The sequence below is a fragment of the Mytilus californianus genome, unplaced genomic scaffold, assembly GCF_021869535.1.
Source record: "Mytilus californianus isolate M0D057914Y unplaced genomic scaffold, xbMytCali1.0.p SCAF_8, whole genome shotgun sequence".
In the NCBI taxonomy this organism is placed as follows: domain Eukaryota; kingdom Metazoa; phylum Mollusca; class Bivalvia; order Mytilida; family Mytilidae; genus Mytilus; species Mytilus californianus.
In genome coordinates, this window is record NW_026262734.1 from 12,435,833 (window position 1) to 12,461,453 (window position 25,621).

Genomic DNA, 25,621 nt, shown 5'->3' on the forward strand with positions numbered 1-25,621 from the left:
TGTCTCATTGGCACTAATACCACATCTTCTTATATCTATATATTCCCTATTTGATTCAATCTTAATATAGTTTTTCAACTTTAAAAAATAGCCAATCTCAGATACAAGTGTATATTTATACATGAACATTGTATTGTGTTTTAATTTTTGCTCTGCATTTGCTTCATTCTTGGTAATTCAAACAAACTCATTTCAAAAATATTCCTTCTTTCTTTGGCTTCAATTTAACAAAAAAATCCTAAAGAGTTTCACTAAATGCTGTTTTTTTATGTTCTTCAACTTCATATTTGATTTAGCTTTCTTACTGTTTTGATTCATGCACCACTAATTAGTCTTATGTGGCCAAAACACACTTCTTACTAACCCAATTATCTACAAAGTATTGTAGATGAGTTTGTATTATCCTTGCGTTTGATGCGGTCAGTATAAAACAATCAACCTTTTTCTTCAGATACAACTCTTGATCATGTTCAATGTTTGTTATATTCAATGAAAGTTTAATGAAGATAAAAATACTTACAATTCATTGAAGTCTAAATAACTTTAACCTTAAACTATCTAAATGTAAACTGCAAACTAACAACTAATATAAAAATAAGGAGATGTGGTATGATTTCCAATCAGTCAACTATCCATCCAAGTTCAAATGAGTGGATGTAAGCAATTATAGGCAACCGTACAGCCTTCAACAACGAGAAAAACCCATACTATATAGGCGGCTATAAGAGGCCATGAGATGAAAAATATGAAACTATTCAATTGAGAAAACTAATGGCCTAATTTATAACAAAACAATTTATGAAAAACTTCTGGAGGAGTTAGAGTCTATGAACTTAAGATTCTAGGAGGATATTATGTCCTTATCTTCTACAAAGTTTCAGGAAATTCTGTTGGGCGGTTTCAGAGGAGTTGCGATGACAAACTGATGCAGTAGTATATTAAGGCCAAAATTTTAAGTTCAAAGGGGCATAGAAAAAAATAGAATCATAATTTCCTGTCGATATGCACATCTACATAGTATGTTCTTATTATCTACAAAGTTTCAGGAAATTCTGTTGTGAGGTTTCATAGGATTTGCGATGACAAGAACAGGACTGGCGGACAGACTAATGGACAGACAGACTGACAGATGGACGGGTCAAAAACATTATACCTAAAAAGTTCTGTGGGGTATAATAAATGTCAAAACCATCATAATCAAGTGTGAACCGTCTTTCATGGTCCATAAAATTGTTTATTACAAAAGATTTGGTCTAGCCATTTTATCATTCTAATCTGAAAAAGGAAGAACACTTAAAGTTTAAGGTTAGTAAGGGGTATAACTCTTATAATGTACATGTCATTTATAGCCCATGATATTGTTAAAATTTTAAAAGAATTGATCAAGCAGTACTTTAATTATCATCCAAAAACTTCAACTTGTGACGGACAGAAAGCAAGACAGGACAATTTTATAAGGATAACTTTTATAATAATATATTGTTGAATTTGTTAATGGAAGTATTTAAAATAAAATTATATAAAGCACAAAACAGTTGCTATGAAAACATTGGCAGTTGGACCAGTATTATAGGTAATAAGATGGCTTGAAAGACATCTTTTCCCAAAAGGCAATCATTTTATTAAGTTGGAAAAGTAACTTTTTGAATGACATTAAGTTTAAGAATTGTTGTTATTTCTTATGATATTCAACTGTACAAAGTTTTCACAATAAACTTTAAAATAACATCCCACCATAATGGAGAGGGCCATTTGAGTTTGTGGGGGGTTGGAAGATATGCTAATAATTTTTTATCCATATTTGTAAGAAAATTAATAAAGGTACCTGGCACTAAAGAAAAAATAATATTGGTCTTTATTTCATTTTGTACTTCATAATTATAAAGTCAGACACTGTAATTTTCCTTTAATTTATTTCAATCTGATTAAAATACAGGTCCCTGTGTCCATGCTTTGTTTACAAAGATATGGCTATAACTCCGTTTTACTTTCTGTTCTGGTATAACTTATTTCATCAGCCAATGAAATTTCAGCCTTCAAATTTTTCAAGGTGTGTTTTAATCTGACACAAGAGTGCACATGCTGAAATGTCTCACCTTCTTTACTAACCATTGATTTTATGTTGATAGTCCTAAATACAAAGCTTTACTACAAGTAACACATAAACTTAACATGATCCAAGAAAATGAGGTCAAGGTCAGATCAACCAAACAAGAAATACATGTACACCTTACAATCATTCAATAAACCAAACATAGTTGACCTATTGCTTATTGTTTCTAAGAAAGTCTTAAACAAGAAAACTTAACATTGACCAATGAACCATGAAAATGAGGTCAAGGTCAGATGAACAATGCCAGACAGACATGTACACCTTACAATTAATTTAGGCATTAAATATAGTTGACCTATTGCTTATAGTATCTAAGAAACAAACTTAACCATTATAACTTAACATTGACCAATGAACCATGAAAATGAGGTCAAGGTCAGATGATACCTGCCAGACAGACATATACACCTTACAATCCTTCCATACATCAATACAGTTGATCTATTGCTTATAGTTGAAGAAAAACAGACCAAAACACAAAAACTTAACACTGAGAAATGAACCGTGAAAATGGGGTCAAGGCCAAATAAAACCTGTGAGACTGGCATGTACATCATAAAATATTTCCATACACCATTTATAGTTGACCTATTGCATATAGCATTAGAAAAAAAGACCAAAACTCAAAAACTTAACTTTGACCACTCAACCATGAAAATGAGGTCAAGGTCAGATGACACCTACCAGTTGGACATGTACACCTTACAATCATTCCATACACCAAATATAGTAGACCTACTGCTTATAGTATCTGATATATGGACTTGACCATGAAAACTTAACCTTGTTCACTGATCCATGAAATGAGGTTGAGGTTAAATGAAAATTGTCTGACAGGCATGAGGACCTTGCAAGGTACGCACATACTAAATAAAGTTATCCTATTACTCATAATAAGAAAGAAATTAACATTACAAAAAATGTTGACTTTTTTTTCAAGTAGTCACTGAACCATGAAAATGAGGTCAAGGAAAATGGACATATGCCAGACGGAAACTTCATAACATAAGGCATCTATATACAAAGTATAAAGCATCCAGGTCTTCTAGCTTCTAAAATGTAAAGCTTTTAAGAAGTTAGCTAACGCTGCTGCCGCCGGATCACTATCCCTATGTCGAGCTTTCTGTAATAAAAGTCGCAGGCTCGACAAAAACCAGAGGATCCTGCCCTGCTTTCATGATATTCATATATTCATGAATTAGGAAGAATATTCATGAATATTCATGAATATTCCAGTTTTATTCATGGGTTCTATTCCAGTGTCAAATTTATTCATGAATAAGAAGCATGAATAAACTGGAATATACATGAATTTTTAATAACTGTATGAAGACAACCAAAAAGAATTGTTAAAATGCCTAAAGCTTACTATAATGAAGTTTTTTTCTTTCTAAAACTAATTTGGGGACAAAAGAAACCTTTTTTTGGGACATGAATAATCATGAATAAACTTGAATGTTTGGACTTAGAATTTTTCTAATACATATAACATGAATAAGGATGAATAATGATGAATGAAATTTGGACTTAAAATATTTCTCGATTGTGTGACAAACATGAATAAGCATGAATAAAGCTGCATGAAAATGACTCAGAATTATGTGTGACCAACTGCATTAATATTATCGATGAAAAATGTAATTTGTTCTAGGATTTTGTTGTTTATTTGGACATTTTTTGGCTGATGAAAAAAATCATGAATATTTCATGTGACATCAAGCCCTTATGTTTGGTTTTTTCAATGACCCCATCCTAAAACTGCTGCTTTGAAAAATTGGATGCCCTTTTCTTAATATTTCTCCCCCACCTGCTGCTTCTTTAAATGAAAGATATCCACTTAATTGAAAAATTTGATTTATTATTTTAATGCACTTGATAGATCAATTAATGGAAGTAAAGATGAAAAAAATAATTTTCAAAATATTTATATTTTAAGTGTTTTCAGGTTAAAAAATAATTAAAAATAATATTCTGATATGCATTTGCATTCAATTTGTTTTATATTTTTTTTTTTTTTAGAAAAAAACCAATAAATTTAAGGAATATATTGTGAAAAGGTGATAAAACAGGGGAAGTAACTGAAACATTTTTGAAATACACAAATTATTTATGACATAAAGCAAAGTTATTGGTGTTAATTAACAATGTGTTTGACACCAAAGCTGTCATATGAAGCCCTGCACTTAATGGGTCACTTAATTTGACAGTTTACACAGCTAGCCGAACTTCCTGTTCATGGAAGAATTACGAATTTCAGTTTGACGGTAATTCAAAGTCAGAAAAATGCCGAGATTTTCGCGATAAAAACGACAGGGCACCCGGGAAACGCCAACGGCTGTTTTGCCAGACAAGCTGGATCGTTTCTGATTTTCTACCTGTTGTCCGGCATTTAAACAATTTAGAAAAATTATCAGATCAATGATAGGCCAACGATCGACATCGTAAAACCTTGGTTCTCAACTTATGTAAAATGTAAACAAGTCATGACTACGTCATTTTTTTGTAATTGTACTGAACAGTCCGACCCTAGAAAATACTGTCCTAGATAATGAGGCCACTAGTTCATCCGCATGCACCCTGTGCCGATTAAACAAAAGTTGTTTTTTTCTTATTTTAAAAAAACTGGCCAGTAATAAATACTTTTATACGACACCCTTGATTTATTTTTATAATACCGTTACGGGGATGGATCAACTTCTGGCCGATATAATATGGGGCGAGATTGTCACCTTGACGTTAGCGTACTTGATAAAAACGTCATCAAAATGTGATTACGCTGTTGCAGAATCGAAAACATAGAAGATGTGAAGATGTTTTCAGATAAGTGCATTAAAAATTTAAAATTTAACATGTGTATATAATGAGATTATAAAATATTAATTTATTGAGGAACTATGATTTTTTTTTATGGTTTTTATTAATATTTGAGCAAATCAACATCAGAAAGTCTGAAAGCATAAACTGAAAATATATTTAGTTTTAACAACATTGAATAATCTTGTTGTCACATAACAGGCATAACTGGTAGATATGTAAAAATTTAATTGAATTGTGTGAATGGTTATTTGGTGAAATAATAAGTAGCTAGTTTTTTATCTTCAGGGGATAAATAAAAGGGGGAGGGTAATTAATTTGATTCCAAATGGCTTCCAATGTATACTGTATAAACATGCAATAATATTTCTGATGAATTTATTGCTTCAAAACGTCTAGAACAATTGATTCTTTGTGGATTTTTTTGATACTTTTAGGGGATTAAACGATTAAATGGAGCTGCCAATTTTGAAGGTAAACGGATTGCATGCAGATTCCAGTTACCTTTACTCAAGAATACTAGTTAGAAGTACAGAGACAGCAAATTTAATTACAGAAAGGAGGAGAACTTCACATGTATCCTTTATATCTGACACACAGTTTTAATATTATAATACTGAATATTATAATATTTGAAACTGAACAGCGAGCATCATTAAGGATGATCGCTACTCTTGTTTTTGACTTTTTGTCAGATATTCGGAATCCTCTGGTTTTATCCATGTAGTGCCATTAAAAAAATTTGCCTACTAACGCCTACTTTTCTTTTCATAATTTGATTACATATAGTTTAAAATGCCACCTTTGAAAATCTTATTAAATCTTTGTTATTTTTTCATAGTTTTTGAAAGAAAAAAGGTGCCAATGTTAAATGTATAAAGAGAACCATTTCCCGCCAAATTTTCAATGGCTTTTATCTCGAAAACAAGCACACGGACCCTTAATTTTTTTCTGCTTTTTAAGTTCCTTTATTTATATACTATCATTTCAGAATTGTCTTTTAAAAATCTTGTTATTTTTAAACAGAGTAGCGAACATCCTTAAGCCATGGTGAACAATGCATATCTAAATACAATTAAGACAATGAAATGCTTGAAGGTGTTAGTGAACTTTGGAGGAGAGGGTGGGGTAGGTACCATTTTAATGTTCTAAATTTATTTCTACATTCAATATTCAAGAACATCTATTTCACATTCATGGTTATTCTAGAATATTCAAGGATATTTCACATTCATGGTTATTCTAAAATATTCAAGGATATTTCACATTCATGGTTTTAGGATACTTCACATTCATGGTTATTCTAGAATATTCAACCATTCAATATTCATGGACATCTTATTTCACAGTAATGGTTATCCTAGTCAGTATTCCACTATTCAATACTCATGCCAGTCATGGTCATCCTTTTTCACATTCAAGAATATTCTGTAGATAAATATTCATGTTAATTCTTGGTTATTCAGTTCATACAATATTCATGTATATTCAAGGTACCATTTAACATTCATGAATATTCATGCATTGTAACCTTGAATATTCATGAATATTCATGAATATTATTCATGAATGTTCTAGAATTATTCTGGAATATTCATGAATAATTCCAGTTCATGAAAGCAGGGAGATAGGTCTTCAAAATAGAGAGCAGAATGGAGCATTTTCTGATTCTTGTAAGCAAAGATTGGACGCAGGATCTGTACTTTAATCTGATTGTTTAAATTTTCTGTTAATATTGGGAAAGGATTATCTGAAACGTAACATCTCCAAAGACATTAACTGAAAAATTGTCAAGTCCAAAATCAACTATACCAACCTTTGGCATCAAACTTGTAGCTAAACTGACTACAACTCTCTTGGTTCTGGAATCATGACAGTTCATTTGTTAATCAATGAATTGTGGAACGGTACTTACTTGAATATTGTTCTTGTACTTGCAAAACTAAGTATTTGTCCTCTAACTATTCCTATCCCTCGGTCATCTGAGGCATTCAACTGTTGAATTAAAGTAAATCAATATTGTAAGTAACACAAATATAAGGAGATGAAAAATCAGCAAAGACAATAGCAGGATAGAATAATAAAGCTTGTCTTTGGTTTTAAATTTTAAATTTAAATTGTTGTAACTTTTCATATAGAACAATGAGAAAAATAATTTTCCTCTGGAATGTCTTTTTGAATTAATGGCAGTTAGTGCATTATTTTACAATTCTAAAATTACATTCTTCTTTTGCTTTAAAGCAAAGCCATGCTGTTTTTCCAATATAACATGGGGTGCACCCGATTTACATCAAAATTAAAATTGCAACGCCAGCTGTATTCTGAACAAAACAGGGAATCAAAATGGACATATGTGTTGGTGTTTCTCCCTAGGAAATTAAATTAAATCATTCTTAAAGTAATTTTACATGTATGTGTTTATTTTCTATCCTAAAACAGTTGATTTTTTTATAAGGTTTTGGCTTCATAAAATCAAAATGACTACCTTTCGAATGCTTCAAAAGTACAAAAGTTCTAAATTTTTCTGATAAAATTGAAAAAATTCTATCATGCCATGTTCTATGCTCATTTTAACATGGGTATTATATTTGTCAACACTTTACACTTCCCTAACACTCTGTATAAAGATTTGACAAAAATATAAAGCATACCCATGATAAAATGAGTATAGAAAATGGCACGAAAGATTTATTTCTTAATTAAATTTGTAATACTAAATTTTCAAAGAAGGAAGTTCAAGTCATCTAAATTTCACAAACTAACCAGAGCCATAACTCTTACATTTTTTTTGTTATGAATAACTTTCAAACCTTTTTAAAATTGTCTGTTTATAAATTTTGAAATTATTTAGAAACTAAGGTTTCAACTCCCTCAGGCGAAGTTGATCTTATATGGATTTGGCTGTTTTTCGTTTTTGTATACATCCTTGGCTTTCTAATATTTGGCATTGAGCATTCCTGATGAAGGTAAATCCAGAAAAGCGCTTCGGACGCATGAAATTTATAACGTGTTGTTTTCATTTTTACAGCACTGGGTCGATACCTCTGTTGGTGGACTATCAGTCCCAGAGGGTATCATCAGATCAGTAGTTAATACTTCGGTACTGAAATGATTTATAACAAACATTTTTAAAATAGTCCGTTCATAAATTTGGAAATTATTTAGAAACTAAGGTTTTAACTCCCTCAGGCAAAGTTGATCTTATATGGATTTAGCTATTTTTTAGGTCCTTTTTGGTCATATAGCGCTTCAATTGTTTCGGTTCTAATACATCCTTGAATTTCAAATATTTGGCATTGAGCGTTCCTGATGAAGGTAAATCCAGAAAAGCGCTTCGGATGCTTGAATTTTATAACATGTTGTTTTCATCTTTTTAGACTATCCATTAGGCAACATTGATCCCAATAAATCCCAAATTTATGAGGTTTCACACAAACAGAATTTGTAGTATTCATCTAATACTACTGGTAGTAGAATGTTTAAAAATGCTGTAAATTCTACAAAATTTCATAAAATCACAGACTTTACAAATTTCAATTTTTCAATGACTCTTTTAACAGTTCTCCATACCTGGTACACATCACTTATACTCTCATTATACAAACCTCAAGCACCATAGAATTAAATTCTTTAGGTGAGTAGATCTGTTTAGCTACAGCCAATATAGTACTTGTCTTCCCTGTTCCTGGTGGTCCATAGAACAACAGATGTGGTAATCGTTCTTCTTTAACAAATTTGCCAACTGAAAAATAATAAACATAAAATCATCCCTTCACTGGAATCGACTTTCAACAACTAATGTTGTGAAAACATTTTTGGTTAGTATGGTGTTAAATTTGAAAATCAGAGTTAAGGAAAAATGTATTTCATCCACTGTATTTGGTTGGGAGGAAACCATGAAACCAAACAAACAATAATACTCTCACATAATTATATCTATCTGAATCTGTATAAAAACAAGAATGTGTCCATAGTACATGGATGCCCCACTCACACTATCCTTTTCTGTATTCATTGGACCATGAAATTGAGGTCAAAACTCTAATTTGGCATTAAAATTAGAAAGACCATATCATAGGGAACATGTGTACTAAGTTTCAAGTTGATTGGACTTCAACTTCATCAAAAACTACCTTGACCAAAAACTTTAATCTGAAGCTGGACAGACAGACAGACAAACAGACCAAAAAACATAATCATTAATGCCCCTCTACTATCGTAGGTGAGGCATAAAAATTGTAAGGGGTTCCACTGAACACTGTGTCTCACCTGTGATTTCTGCTGTTAGTGTATAAGTGTAATGTTGACTTAAAAAGTGAGTCCATTTATCAGTATAAAAATACAGAATTTAAAAAAAAATTCAAACTTTTTCTTAGGATGCTATTTCATGGTCTTGAAGATTAGCTTCTGTCGAAGTTTCAAAACAATCCATGAAGGTTTACAAATTTATCATGTCAAAAAAGTTTAATCCCAGACTGTCTGTAAATGTTAACTCTAAAAAGCAAAGTCCATCTATCAGAAAAATACTGAGACTGAAATAAAATATATTTTCAAACTTTGCTTCAGACATTCTCTCTTAATCATAAAAAAGCTTCTGCCAAAGTCTCATAAGATTTTGATATACAATGAATTACTATAAGTTATCTACGTTCATATCCGTAGATATGGATATTTTAACACCCTGAAGTATCCAAGTACACCCTGAGGCGAAGCCGAAGGGTGTACAGGGTACTGAAGGGTGTTAAAATATCCATATCTACGGATATGAACGTAGATAACGAATTTATCCCCGGTCTTAGTCCAAATCTGTCGATTTTTAGAGAAATTGGACCACAAAGTGTAACGTGAAAGCAACGTTTTTTTCATTTTCTAAAAATCTTTTATTGAAATTTGGGAATTTGACATATCTTTTACGGGGTGTAGGGTACTACCATTGGTAGAACCCTACAGGTAGTCAAATATAAGACGGTTTTAATATGGAGACAGAGAAACTGGAGTGGGTCGAATTTGGCGCTCAATGTTGTGAGAGTTACATCATAGACGGTGTGACATCAACGTGGGTCATTTGCATAGCTAGGTCAGTAGTCCCATTCATAGACAATGTGGCAGCCAAGTGATGCATTTACTAAAATGAGTGCAAATGATCGACAAAATAAGATAACATCGTTAGTGGATTAAATATTTAATTACAGACAACATGAATAATCTACAGAATTCTATATTTCACAAGGAACAACCATGGAACTAAGGAAAACGCGTGTGAGGTCCCCCTGGGTAATGGATAGCAATGTCTGGGTATATGGGTTAGCAACACCCAGGAGCTATGGGTTTTGTAACAACGTGCACTATCCAATCAAAATCCTAGAAATATACTAAGCTGGGGATAAATGTACTTATTACCTGAATAAAAATGCACTTGACTTTTGCAAGTGGCTACTCCCATTTGAGAGCTTTGTATTATACTGATGAATGTTTTATGTTCGGTTGAGGTTACGAATTAGAACATAAGTCCATTTGTCAGTTAAATACGGAAAAAATGAAAATAAATATTTTCAAAATTTTGCTCCGAATACTGTATTTAATTTTTAGTCATAATTAAGCTTCTGTCCAAACTTCCATAAAACTCCGTGAAGATTTGACAAAGTTATTGATGACTAAAATCAAAGTGATGGAAATCACTCATGGAAAGATTGGTAGAGTAGTTTGAATAAATTCAAATCATATTTAGGTATGATGTGGACAAAAAAAACATTAATACAGCACTATTACTGACAATTGCATTAACTGCAGGTCTTTAGAAAGATTAGCAATTTTTCAGTAGATAAAATGAGCTAAATGTGAATCAATGATTGCGGGAAATTTCCAAATAAAGATTCTTCTAATAAAGTTTATCAATTATCCTTGTAGAACATGGGACCAACAGATAGACTTTTATTAAAACTAAGATCTTTACTGTCTCCAAAAATTAATCTAAAAAGGTTGTTTTTGGGGCATTTTGTCAGGGGTTCAAATTAGCGGTGGTCCGAGGTCCGTGACCTTCCATTTACAGGTTTGGACCTTCCCATTGGTAGTTAGGTACACCCGATGGACTTTCGCATTTTTGCAGGTTAAAAGTTACAAAAGCATTTTGAACAAAAAAATATGAAATTGAGAATAAAAATAATCTTGAAATATGCAACTTTACTGAAAGGAAACTTATGTATTTGTTTAAATTCTTCACAACTGAATTGATGTAAAGTCATGCGACCGGTTGTCGTACAAGATCCCGGGAAACTCAAGAATATAATATTAAAACATAACCAGTAAACGGTATGAGTCTGTTAGGTTTTGGAGAGACCCTTTCCAAAAGAAAACCTGATGAAACAGGAGATACAAAGGGGATGATTGGTGAAATAGGGGATACAAGGGGGATTGATGAAACGACTTAACGCAGCCAGAAAGACAGGATCTGACTAAAGACCAAAAATATGACAGGGAAAAACAAGAACTTAAATGTTTCCCACAAACAGTGAAAGGGAAAGTGCCCTGTTTCATTGGACAACAAAAATATAAATCTTGACCCCATAAAATATCATGATGAAAAATAACCATCCAGCATCTATGTATCTTGCCAAAAAAAAAGTGGTTAAAAGAAACTGACCTTAAGTTTGAAAACAAAGTTGAGCTATTATCTGACACAAAGTTAGGCCAGTGTTCTTAAGCAGCAATTGAAACCAAACCAATTATAAAGGTACAATGTACAAAGTGTTGGAAAAAGGGGAAGCCTTTTTCTGACTGAATTTATCTCCAAGAAATTCAGAAAAAAATGAGGTTAATGTAGTAAACTGTGATGGGTGTTTTGTTATGGTAAGCATTTTCTGTTTTTATAAATTGAATTTTCAAAAAAAAATTGGACCTTCTCAGAATAATGGAGGACCTTTAAGTATCTTTTTTCAAAGGTCCTGGACCTTCCATTGATTAGAGTAAATTTGAACCCCTGATTTTGTAAGTTGAAACATAGGCATACTATTTTTCTCCTCTAAGAATTGCTTATTGATTTTGAAAACAATTATCCTGATTATATAACACTGAAGATTAAAAGTTGTAGAGTGTATTTTAATATTTTCCCATAAAGGGCATAGAACATGTACTTTTTCAACATAAACAAATTAAATAACTCATTTTATTGAAATCAGTGTTCCAGCTAGGATTTGAAAATAGAGGGGCGCGTTTTTAAAAAAGGGCACTTTAGCGCGTTCTCCTGAAAAAAATCAAATACTTAATATTACCACATAATGACATATTTTTAGCAAGCATGTAGCTAAGTTAAATACTCTATACTATTACATACATTGAAAATTGTGTAGGTTTGGTTGTGAATTTAAATAAGAGTGCCAATGAGACAATTGTCTTTATTTCGATCTTGAGAAATAGATTGATTCAACAAATAAGTTTGTTAATTCAACTTTGAAAGTTTATTATCAATTCAACAAGCATCTCCGTAAATTTCATGTTGAGCGTATCTAATAATATCAATAAGTTTGTCAAAACAGATTTCAATAAGAAAATTGATACAAAAATCGGACTTTCGAGAGCTCCGTAATCGGCACAATAATAAATTAATTCGACTTTGAAAGTTTATTATCAATTCAACATGCATATCCGTATATTTCATGTTGAGCTATCTCATAATATCAACATTAAAGTTAGTCAAAACGGATTTCAATTTAAGAAAAATGATATAAAAATCGGACTTTCGAGTGCTCCGTAATCGGCGGAATTTACAATAGAAAAACAATTGCGATATCTGATAGAAACCTTTCTTCTTCTCGATTTTTCATAAAGGTAAAGAATTAAATTATTTTTTAACCTTTGATGGTCATTATTCTTGAAAAAAAGATGTAATAGACTGGCATGTCTTTGATATTTTCTTCTTGTCATTTTCGAGTTGGTCAATTTTTCTTTTTTTCGTCGGCATTTTGCGTGTTGACGATTTACAATATACTATTGGAATGATTCTTTTTTAATGAACGTTATTTTATAAATAACAATTACAATAGAAATGAACATCGTTCACTTTTATTTTATAAATTCTATTTTGCATCGTCAGGTGTTAAAAAATCAATTCATTTAACTTGGATGTTTGGTGCTTCAGGGCAAAGGGATTAGACAGGGTCATAAATTTCACCTGATTAAGTAATTGACTCTAATCAAATAGGTGATTATATACAGGTAACAAGTGTTAACAATTTTAATCTGTTGTCTTAATGAAGTGTGTGTATAAAGAACTCAACAAAATGGTGACAATATGAGGAAAAAAGATCGTTGTCTAAACTTTTTTCAAAAGAGCACAGAGGGGCGCAGGGGCGCAAAATTTCGGGGGCGGGGCGAGGCGCCCCTCCATTTCATGCTAGCTGGAACACTGGAAATGGGGATTTGTTTTTTTTAAATAGCAAAAATACCCTTCCTGTATTCAACATTTGAATAACTCTTTTTATATATAGATTTCATATTTTGTCTTTTCTTTTGAAAAAAAGATCTTGTTAATCCTTAATCATTTATCTTTCAGACATAATTTATAGAATCACTTTATGTAATGTAGATCAAAAGTAATAGGCAATGAATAAATCTATCATTTCCATATATCAAACATCTTATATATACATTTGTGTATTGAGATGTATAATGAAGAGTCTGTTTAATTATGTAAGACTGAGGTTGATTAGTAATTTGATCAATATGATTGGCATTTAAGAAGGTGGGACATTGTAATTAAGGCCCCACCTTGTCTCTGTAGTTTGGTGATCAAGGCAGTTGTCAATCATACTGGTATTGTATTATTCCTCTTACCTAATTCAAAAGACCAAAATGGCCTGCAAATTGACAAACTTAAAGACATACATACTTAAATGAACTGCTTCTAAGATATAACCCTAATTTTTCATAGTTCATATGTGTATATATATGTACTGTACAGACATGAGAAATACAGGGAACTATATTTCAGTGTATGCATTTTGTAGATTTAGTAGCTAACCTGTGCTACATCTTGTTTGGGAAGCTGGTGCCTTAGGAAAGACTTGATACAATAGTTCCAATCTTTCCAAAAACTTTAACCACAGACTGAAAGAATCTACGATCATCAAGTCTTGCTATCGTGACATAAATCTCGACAAAAAAACATCAATCTGGAAAACTTTAGTCTATCACTCTTGACTTATTCCTTGAATGCCTACTCGTGTGAACAGAGCACTCATGTAGTGGAACTAAAAAAACATTTGATTGACTGTTACATCTTACTTGTTGATATTATATCTTTATGTGATATTAGGTCATCTAACTGTTTTGGTCTATATTTTTCAACCCTGAAAAAAAAATCATGTGGATATGATGAATGTATATATATTCAAAAAAAAATAAAATATCTTATTATATAAGGTGAGTTAAAAAAAAATATGTGCAAGTGTATTCAGGGCTGTCCAACCAACCCTAATGTTAAAGACAATTTTTCCTCATAAACTTTTCACCAAAATGGCAAATGTTGTAACTGCCAACTGGCAACAAACTATTATGGTTGCTGGTGCTATTTCTGGCTCCAACAATTTCATTTCATTTTCAATAGTACTTCATGATGGGTCTTAGACCCTTTGCATTTCATTGATGTAGATGTAGTGAATGCAGGGTTCTGTTATCATATATAATCTACTGTTCATACTTTATCTCCCCTCACTCTTCAAAACTGTAATGGTCTTGTATCAACATATTGTTCCCGACCTGATATTATACGGGTCATTTTTAAAAAAATGTCGAATTTTGAAATTGCAAAACAGACTTAAAGGTACTAATTCAAATAACCCTCTTCATAAGCAAATCAAAACAAACTGTACTTATGGAATAACATATAAAAAGATCAATCTTGATGATGTCATAGAATATATTGAAACATTTTCTAATAGGTGGTGCAATATTTTGTCTCTCCTGTTACCATGTTCAAAAGAAAATTCAGGTTATTCAGAATGGGTTTCGATATGATTTTAAGCTTGTTTTTCATAGCCAATAAGATGGTTTTCAAGAGTAAAAATGTCTATATATTTTCATTGTGTAATGATATATTTGTCAATTTTTTCATGTTGTACTGAAAAATACCTCTTAAAATTGGTTTTCAAAGGTTATGAAAATAACCACCAGCAACGCAAGTCTAAGTTAACATTTCATAATGTTCAGCATTTTTTTCTCATTCTAATAAACCCAACATCAAGTTATTCCCTCGAATACTGGATTACTTTTGTCTTCTTTTTTTTCTTGGTACAGGAACATACGTTACCGATTTATCGCCATATTAAGTTTTATCCTGTTACCCTTTTTGTCTATCCTGTTGCCGATAACAGTATTGCATTTGTATATGCTAAATTGCGAAGATTAAGACGTTGTAACCTTTAAATGAGTTCAAACAACCAACCATTTCATTATGTGTAAAACTATATGTAATTATAACCTTTTTAAAGACGTTTCTGTCAAATATTGGCAATCCTGTTACTGCAACCATAGTAACCATAGTAACAGGATAGACAATATTCTTCATTTATGAATGCTGTTGTGAAATAACCACTCCATTTGATGAAATGATGTTTATCTCCTGTGATTTTGGTTTCCAGCATGTAATTGCACTTTTTACAAGTATAATATTGGTGTAATTAATAAATATGTTAGTAACAGCATAGACATGACAAAATGTAACCCACTAATTTTTTTCACTAAATGTCTTGAATTTTCTTTTATCTACTCTTATGCAAGAAACGTGCTGCGTTAAATTTTTTGGAATCTTTGTGCTTTTGAAATCATCACTGAATAGTTCCCTATCTATAGGGAGAAACAATTTAACCGTTGATTTAGTAGCAGTAACAGGGAAGACATGCATTTCATGTACGCCTATTGAATTTAGTTTGTAGAAAAAATGTTACATAGAATAATAAAGAAGAGTTATTATTAACCTTATAAAATAGTTACTTTCGCAGATATCAAGGCAATCAGAAACTATAAAAAAAAAATCATTTAAAATGTGTTACCCTGACACTCTACGCAAAAACCTGACATAAATTTAGTTAAATCTTATCAAAATATATCTAAATCGTGTTTATTGATGTCCAGACTCATAAATCCTACAAACTTTCATTTAAATACTTACAACTGCATTTTTCTTTAAAAATAAAAATTTTAGCAAAGGTGTAATGAAAATTCAACATTTTTTTTAAATGACCCATATCCATGTTTCCTACCGAAGGTTAGTGGTTCTCTCCAGGCACTCTGGCTTCCTCCACCAATAACAACAAACCGCAATAAAATAGCACAATGGTGCTGAAAGTGACGTTAAACACCAATCATTCATATGCATGTAATGTTTGCCACTGGCACTGGCACTGGACATTTCACACCAATCCTACCATCCATCCATTTGAAGGTATTGTTAGGACGTTTGTTTTTTTAGATTTATCGTCACAAGACTGATGCGTAGTGTAAAATCGCCGTCGGTGTCAGGATGTGTTAATGTACCATATCAAGTCCAAGACCAAGATCCACCTCCCCCTTTTTTTCTTTTTACAATGTGTTGTTTCAATACGTCTATAGTCAAGCCATTTGGTGGTTTAATACATGTTTTAAGATAAATGACTAAAGTTGAAATAACGTAAATATCTTATAATACCATGGTAAATTAGGATTTGTAGCTTTTTCTTCTTTTGTTGTCATTTCTCTTTCCCGGCAAATTTTATTACGTCTCGTCTAAGTCACGTGACGTCAATTTGACGAGAGTGCTTGCTTCGCAATATGGCGGAAATCATTTTGGACTGTCAAAAAATAACAAATGACGACTATTTTGTCACTTGTTGATCATTTTTCATGTAAAAAAATAATTTGTTGCTAGGGAAGTTAAAAAGCATGCACCGCAATTTAGTGTATAGGTAACTTAAGGAAGATGGTAGACTCATCACAGGCCGAAAATGGAGAGATCAAAAGGGCCATTTCAATGTGCACGACAGCGCAAGATATGATCGACTTTACGGCGATTAAATTGAAAGGATTACGTGAACAATGCGATCCTTCAGAAGAAATTACACAAAAAGAAATCAGGGATACAGAGGTATTGAAATAAGGGTTGAAACGCCCCTGATTAGCTTTTGTTTACGTCTCCAAAATGTAAACATTTAACAGCTGACTAATGCCGGAAGGCATTTAACCACCCGTCTTGATTACCTTGTTAATTGCTACTACTTTGTTATTTGATCCATAATCAAATTAGGCAATTAACTAATTAACAGGGTGATTGATAATTGTTAGTCTGTCAAAATACAAATTGATTTGTATAATATTAAACATCAACATGTTAAACAAACCAGACTTTGTTTTGTCAAATTTAACATTTTAATTAAATATTTGGCTAATGGTACATGTACAATGCACTACAAATGTTTTATTGATAAATTACAATTATTCAGTTTTGAATTTAACAATACATACATTCATTGACATTATGCAGTCAGTGCCAAAAACCACTAGCAGTAACCTGTGACTATAGTATAGATTTGTTTGGGTTTGTGAATAACTAAAAAAGATGTTTCTACTTTCGGCCTTTTAGAATAAGGATTTTCTTGAAAAGGGCTTTAGGCTACAAGGTATAAAAGTTTTTGACACAAACTGTGTTTCATGGAAATCTTCATAGTAATAATTTTCATGATTGTAGTAATTAGTTTTTTTATTTTAAAAAAGTTTTTTGGAAAAAAAATATACATGCAAGTTATAAACTATCTAATTTGGTCTCTGGTGGAGAGTTGTCTCATTGGCAATCATACCACATCTTATTTTAATACATGTATATGCAGCCTGAGACTACTATAACACATGTTATAGTAGTCCCAGATGCAGTTAAATTTACAATGAACATGATGAATCTGTTTGTACTAATATTTCAAATTTTTCATGTTTTCTAATAATATCTGAAAGTGGTGTACAATATTGAGCTGTAAACAAATTATAAATAAACACCATCCAATTCTTGGAAGTTAATTGTCACGAACAGTACCTAAAAAAGTGGTTGAAAAAAAGTGTGATAGATTTAAAATAATTAGAACTCATTAATGACCAATTGGAATGCCATTTAGATGACATGTATGAAAAGACTGTGAAGTGTACACAAATACTTTTAGAACTTTTAGAACTTTAACATTTCAAAATAGAATGTTTAGCATGTTTAAGGAATAACAAAATTCTCATGCTTCAAATATAAAATTTCTATGTGTACAAGAGAAAACCATGTATTAATTTTAACACTTTCTGCAATAATACTTAACAGAAATGAATCATTTGTACATGTACCTAGAGAGCGATAGGTCTGATTGTAATCAAAACTTGAATTAGAAGTATTTAGATCTAACATGTCTATATAGATTTTAAACTGTTGACATTTGGACCTGATTAAGAAAAAAAGGTTAAAATGATGTTATGTTGGGATGTACAAACTACAATAATGAATGGTATAAAAAGCTACATGTATATGAAAAAGTCATGTATTAGACTTCAATATAAGTGTTCATTTTTGTCTGTTTTATAAGTACAATGTATATTTGCCGAATCATATTGACTCATTTTGAGTAAAAAATTTCATTATTCAGCTTAAGCTTATAATTAGAACTTATTTGATAAAATGACTTCCTTTTCCAAACGATCAGGAAGACATCACTTTTCACATAAATTTACTTCTGAATTTTAGAAGTGGAAACATTGTAATTAAAAGTAGTCTTTGTAATAATGGTCTTGAATCTTTATATGAAATTGATAACATGTAATGATTTGTCAATTTGCATTTATTTTCAAGCAAAAGAAAAACCAAACACAAATAACTGAAATAAGCAAAACAATCATTTTGACAATTCCACAATGGATTTACATGTAGTTGATTTTAAATATTTCAATAAAATTGAGAATGGAAATGGGAATATGTCAAAGAGACAACAACCCGACCAAAGAGAAGAATACAGCTGAAGGCCACCAATGGGTCTTCAATGCAGCGAGAAAATCCCGAAGGTGGTCCTCAGCTGGCCCCTAAATAAAATTATGTGCTAGTTCAGTGAAAATGGACGTCACACTAAACTCCAAAACATATAAATGAACTAAAATTAAAAAACATACAAGACTAACAAAGGCCAGAGGCTCCTGACTTGGGACAGGCGCAAAAATGTGGCAGGGTTAAACATGTTTTGTGAGATCTCAATGCATGTTTAGAACTTTTGCTACATGTTCACAGCATTCTCTGCTATCAATTGCAAGTACAAAAATGAATGTCGGCATACTGAGTTTTTTTGCTCTATTCATTAAAAGAATTTTGATTTCACATAATTTCTTACTAAAAGCTTTTAGATTAGAACACATTTTGAAGTTCTTATGATAGAACTTTGTTAAAATCCACCATATTTATGCTACATTGTATTTACCCATAATTTGGTGAAATATTCTTGACTACAAAAAATGTTAAAATATGTAGTATTAGAAATCTACTTTATACAGAGAAGACCTTAAAATAATTAAAAATATATATTAAAAAAAATCCATATTTAGGTCAAGATTATACTTTCACTACTGTTACAATGTAGTGAATGTACATGTATGTACTTGAGGGATAATTTTTGGACTTCAGATATAAGTGGAAAATACTTTTAACAATTATACAAATTCAGATTCAGTTAGTGTTCTCTATAATACATGTATAAAAATATTAATGTGTATTATTTATTATGAAAACATTGGAAATTTGCAGTTACAAATATGAATAATATGCAAGTAGAAATTGTAAAATCCTAATTTACAATTCAGTACATGCTAGCCAGCCATTGTGTGATGAGGCAGTAAAGAAATGGTTTCACACACTACAGTTTATGCAAATACAAAAGTATTTTGTTCAAATGAGCTTAACTTTAAAATTACTGGATCTGCTTCATTTTTATACGACCGCAAAAATTAAAAATTTTTTGGTCGTATATTGGTATGACGTTGGCGTCGTCGTCGTCGTCGTCCGGCGTCGTCCGAAGACACATTGGTTTTCGCACTCTAACTTTAGTTTAAGTGAATGGATCTCCATGAAATTTTACCATAAGGTTCAATACCACGAAAGGAAGGTTGGGATTGATTTTGGGGGTTATGGTACCAACAGTTAAGGAATTAGGGGCCAAAAAGGGGCCAAAAATAAGCATTTTGTAACTTTCAGACAATAACTTGTGTGTAAGTGTATGGATCTCTCTGACATTGTACCACATGGTTCCATATCACAAAGGGAAGGCTGTAATTGATTTTGGGGGTAATTGCCTCAAAATTTTAGGAATTAGGGGCCAAAAAAGGGGCAAAAAACAAGCATTTTTCTAGTTTCATGACAATAACTTGTGTGTAAGTGTTTGGATATTTCTGAAATTGTACTACAAGGTTTCATATCACAAAGGGAAAGCTGGAATTGAGTTCGGGGTAATTGCCTGAAATGTTTAGGAATTGGGGGCCAAAAAGGGGCCAAAAATAAGCATTTTTCTAGTTTCAAGACAATAACTTGTGTTCAAGTGTATGGATCTCTCTGAAATTGTACTGCAAGGTACCATACCACAAAGGGAAGGCTGGGATTGAGTTTGGGGGTGATGAATCATAAGGGGGTTCAAAAAATGTGGGGGGGGGGGATTTTTTTTTTTTCTTTTTTTTTCTTTTTTTCATTTTTTTTTCTTTTAAAATTTTCCATTTTAAGTTGGTTATTTCTGATTTATATTTAAAAGCAAATAATAATGATATGGTAGGAGATACACACCAAACAGGATGTGTAGATTTTTATATAATAAGTATTGTGCAATAGCAAGAAATTTTCAATTGCACAGTATTGCGCAATAGCAAGAAATCTTCAATTGCACAGTATTGCGCAATAGCAAGAAATATCCAATAGCACAATATTGCGCAATAGCAAGAAATTGTCAATTGTACAGTATTGCGCAATAGCAAGAAATATTCAATTGCACAGTATTGTGCAAAAGAAGATACTTCTTATAAATTGCTTATTTCTTGATCAATTTCAATGGGGTTTTATTCTTGAATTCTTGGGGTTCTTTAATATGCTGAATATAACCGTGTATTAAGTTTTTGGATTTTGGGCCCCGTTTTTAAATTGGTCCACATTGAGGTCCAAAGGGTCCAAAATTTAACTTTGTTTGATTTCATCAAAAATTGAATTATTGGGGTTCTTTGATATGCCGAATCTAACCGTCTATTTAGATTCTTAATTTTTGGTTCCGTTTTCAAATTGGTCTACATTAAGGTCCAAAGGGTCCAAAATTAAACTTAGTTTGATTTTAACAAAAATTGAATTTTTAGGGTTCTTTGATATGCTGAATCTAAACATGTATTTAGATTTTTGATTATGGGCCAAGTTTTCAAGTTGGTCCAAATCGGGGTCCAAAATTAAACTTTGTTTGATTTCAACAAAAATTGAATATATGGGGTTATTTGATATGCTGAATCTAACCATGTATTTAGATTTTTGGGCCCCGTTATCAACTTTGTCCACATTGAGGTCAAAAGGGTCCAAAATTAAACTTTGTTTGATTTCATCAAAAATTGAATTCTTGGGGTTCTTTGATATGCTGAATCTAACCATGTATTTAGATTTTGGATATTGGACCATAATAGGTGAATGTCCAATTTAAAATTTTTAAGTTCTTAGACCACATTCATTCTGTGTCAGAAACCTATGCTGTGTCAAATATTTAATCACAATCCAAATTCAGAGCTGTATCAAGCTTGAATGTTGTGTCCATACTTGCCCCAACTGTTCAGGGTTCGACCTCTGCGGTCGTATCAAGCTGCGCCCTGCGGAGCATTTTATTGCAGTTCTAATTCCAAGTGTTCTTTATGTACATCTGTATTGTGTGAATTACAAGTGTTTTACATAAATTTTATATTATCTCTATTATTGCAAAAATTTTCATGTCAGCATGAACTTTGTTTCTATTGCAAGAACTTTTTACTGATTTTACCAAAAGTGCATTTATTTCGGATATTTCTTTTGTGAGAATGAAAATAAGTGAAAACAGTGTCATAAAAATACATTATATCTAAACATTTAGAAGGTTACAAGCTAAGATTCTCTTTTTTAGTGAAATTGCTCATAGAATTTGATCCCATATCAAATACTTATTGAAATTCAAAATTAAATACTGAATATGCGTGAATATGGACATTACAAATGTAAATGAACAACTCACAATGACAATTTGAAGATTTTTATATCACATCTGCACATGCTAGGAACATCAGAAAATGTAGTTTTGAAAACAGGTTTATCATAAGGAAAGACTGGAGAGTCAGTAACAAATATCACAGAACTTGTTCAGTTATGAAGTACTTGATAACATTCAATAAACCTACAACTCTAGGGTCAGTTTGAAGATTGACATAATTGAACACTTGTCTATTGTTGGAGGCCTTTATGTTGACCTTAATGTTGACCTTAATGTCTTTTGGTTTTCCTTTTATTATTTGGTTATAAGATACAAAAAAATGTTGCCACTTCTCAAAATTTATAGGGCCATAAATTAAAGGTTAATTGTTTACCTTAAGTGATGAAATTAACTGAAAAAACTGGATCTGACAGTGAAACTACATTGAAATTGCTTGTTTCAACATATTATTATTACTTAGTTATTTGAATTTTGAAATTGGAGGTTTTAACATACTGAATGCCAATGTAGGGAATGCATCATTATTGACGGGGGGAAAAATTACCCACCTACATGTCTCGTGGAAACTATAAGCATGGTAAGGGTGGCTATGTCAACCAGGAATTTTTTTTTTAATCCTGGGCCTGACAGTCAGGGGAATTACTTAAATGAGTGATTTCTTAAGTCACTGCTTCAGTAACATTTTGTCCAGAAATGTTGCAAGTAAGAGTTGTCTTTCTTTAATAATCACCCATTTACGTAGAACACATAAATCACTAGACTAAGTGATTTAATTTTATTGTAGCTTTAGATATATAATATTAATGATCCTGGGACTAATTATGTTGCTATAAGTATCAGAACCAACATCTGTGTTAATAGGATGACTGATCATGTCAGGTGACCCTGTACTGATTTTGGGATAATGACATGAAAATCACCAAATGTAAAACAATTCAAACAAGAAAACTTATAGCCTGATTTATATACAAAACAATAAACGAAAAAACAAATATGATATACATGTACTGCAACAAGACCATTTGCAACATATATAATATCTTAAATGTTGAGTTCCATATGGCACCCCACAGAATAAATTATAAGGTGTTACTGTGTTTATAATATCTTAGGGATGGGGTGCCATATGGAACTCTTAACCACTGTGAATAATTGTTGAGAAGGAACAATCAGAGAGTATAACTGTCTTGTTAAGACATAAACACCTGTCATCAGACCATACCTAACAGGCATGTAATTGATTAACATGTCATTAATATATAATAATTACATATGATTACATTACCTTTGATGTTTAACAAGGTACAACTACATTGTACAAATAATATATTTACAATGTACTAATAGGTGATCATGAATGCATTGCTATGCATATATATACATAATTTATATTCTTTGGAAATCCACATATATAAGAATAGAAAAATTTGTATCTGTCCCTGTAAAGATAGATATGTGTATGGCATTTAAATGTTTGGTGTAAATGTCGGTGACTTGGCATCCTCACAGAAGAGGGAAGAAAAAAAAATTGATATTTAACCTTTCACAACGAATATAATTTGCTCATGACCCTTTTCTACAAACTGTTTAGCATAAACATGATAAACAATTAAAGTCAAGATCATTATATTACATTGTACAGCTCATTTAATGATGGCAAACAATTATTTAAAACATATATTGTGTAGCCTGTTTTCTCTGGGAGAGGCACACAACTACAAAATAAGGCACCTGGCTTAGGTAGATTTTTAAGAACTTACATGTAACCCATCCAATTAATACCTTGACCAGTGTCGTAACAAGTTTAAACATTTTATTTGGCAATATATATTCTGGATTTTACAGGTAATAGATATTTTTACCAAATTTCAGTCTGACTGATTTGGAGCAAGTCTGATGAATAATTTCAGTTTCTGTGACCAAATGTCTGACAGTCCTTTGATGAATTCTATGACCTTTGATGTACAAGAGCCAAACAATTGTTTTTATAAATGGAAATAAAGCTTTCAACAATGAGGCAGCAACCAAGCAACACAAAAAATCAATATAGATCTAGAGGTCTTCTAGTCTTCAACAATAGACAAGTGTTCATACAATAATGCTCCATGTTGAAGGCCTCACTGTGACTTTGAGATGAAGAACAGCAATTAAAGCGCTGTTCCTTTGCTTTTTGTGTGTTTTTTGCTGTGCATGTACTGATTTTGTGTCATGGACAGATACCCCTTGTCCTTTGTTTTTCTATTATACAAAAAAAAACCTGTCTAGTTGTTTCTATTTTATTATCGCTTTACTTTACATACTTTAAGTTTTAAACATAAGGTTTATATATTTAATGTTTTATTTTCAGACAAAATTGATCAAGTTATTTAGTAAGCAGCTGGTAGCAAAAACACAATTGAAAGCTGAAGACAACAAGAAACATCTGTCAGAATATCCCAAAACTGAACAATGGCTGACGATAGTGGGATTGAAGAGTTACATCTCAGTAAGTAATCTCCCTTTATTAAGTAGTTAAGAAATTGAAAACCTTTACCTGTTTACATAATGTTTATAATTCTGTTTAAGGTTTACAGGCTGGTTCTACCAGGCACCTGCAAATGGTGTACTTTGTACAAAGTAATTCATTTTTCAGTCATAGAATTGATAGGGAATAATAGATTGATTGATTGATTGGTGTTTAATGCCACTTTCAACACTATTGTGCTATTTCTTGGTGGTCAGTTTTTATACGACCGCAAAAAAATTTTGTGGTCGTATATTGGTATGACGTTGGCGTCGTCGTCGTCGTCCGTCGTCATCGTCGTCCGAAGACACATTGGTTTTCGCACTCTAACTTTAGTTTAAGTGAATGGATCTTTTTGAAATTTGACCATAAGGTTAAATACCACAAAAGGAAGGTTGGGATTGATTTTGGGGGTTATGGTACCAACAGTTAAGGAATTAGGGGCCAAAAAGGGGCCAAAAATAAGCATTTTTTAGTTTCCAGACAATAACTGTGGAACGGTGTATGGATCTCTCTGAAATTATACTACAAGTTTCCATACCACAAAGGGATGGTTAGGATTTGCTTTGGGGGTTATGGCTCAAACCGTTTAGGAATTAGGGGCAAAAAAGGGGGAAAAACAAGGTTGTCCTGGTTAATGGACAAATACTTTAGTACAAAACATAATTTAAAGCAGTGTAAGGGAGATAAATCAAATACATCATTGAAATTATCTCCCTTACACTGCTTTTAAATTATGTATAAAGTAATGGTTAATGAACAATAAAGATAATTTAAAACAGTGTAAGGGAGGTAATCCAAATACAACATTTTGGTTACTTCCCTTACACTGCTTTTAAATTATGTTTAAAGAAATGCATATTTATAAAGGAAGACCAGTAAAAATATCTGCAAATGTTGCATCTTTTTTTTTTACAAAAAAATCCATATGAAAGATTTGACACTATATTTTTAATT

General features: G+C 31.7%; 2 protein-coding genes across 9 annotated transcripts in view; one reads left to right on the top strand and one right to left on the bottom strand.

Moving 5' to 3' along the window:
- The window catches only part of LOC127712088 (replication factor C subunit 5-like), a 51,730-nt gene extending 28,265 nt beyond the window's left edge, over positions 1-23,465 (bottom strand). Inside the window, exons 1-4 of one of the 2 annotated variants that reach the window (XM_052218296.1) lie at positions 23,447-23,465; positions 14,207-14,271; positions 8,533-8,669; positions 6,843-6,922 (exon numbers count right to left, since the gene is read on the bottom strand). In XM_052218296.1, the coding sequence (XP_052074256.1) occupies positions 6,843-6,922; positions 8,533-8,544 (92 nt within the window). In that variant the 5' untranslated portion in view covers positions 8,545-8,669; positions 14,207-14,271; positions 23,447-23,465. Of the gene's footprint in view, positions 1-6,842; positions 6,923-8,532; positions 8,670-14,206; positions 14,272-16,607; positions 16,778-23,446 lie in introns of those variants that run through there. The other variant, XM_052218295.1, reaches the window with a different exon arrangement.
- Positions 16,868-25,621, top strand: part of LOC127712076 (kinase suppressor of Ras 1-like) — a 70,951-nt gene continuing 62,197 nt past the window's right edge. For all 7 annotated transcript variants that reach the window (XM_052218275.1, XM_052218274.1, XM_052218279.1 and 4 more), the window contains exons 1-2: positions 16,868-17,042; positions 24,509-24,646. In XM_052218275.1, the coding sequence (XP_052074235.1) occupies positions 16,878-17,042; positions 24,509-24,646 (303 nt within the window). In that variant the 5' untranslated portion in view covers positions 16,868-16,877. The remainder of the gene's footprint in view (positions 17,043-24,508; positions 24,647-25,621) is intronic.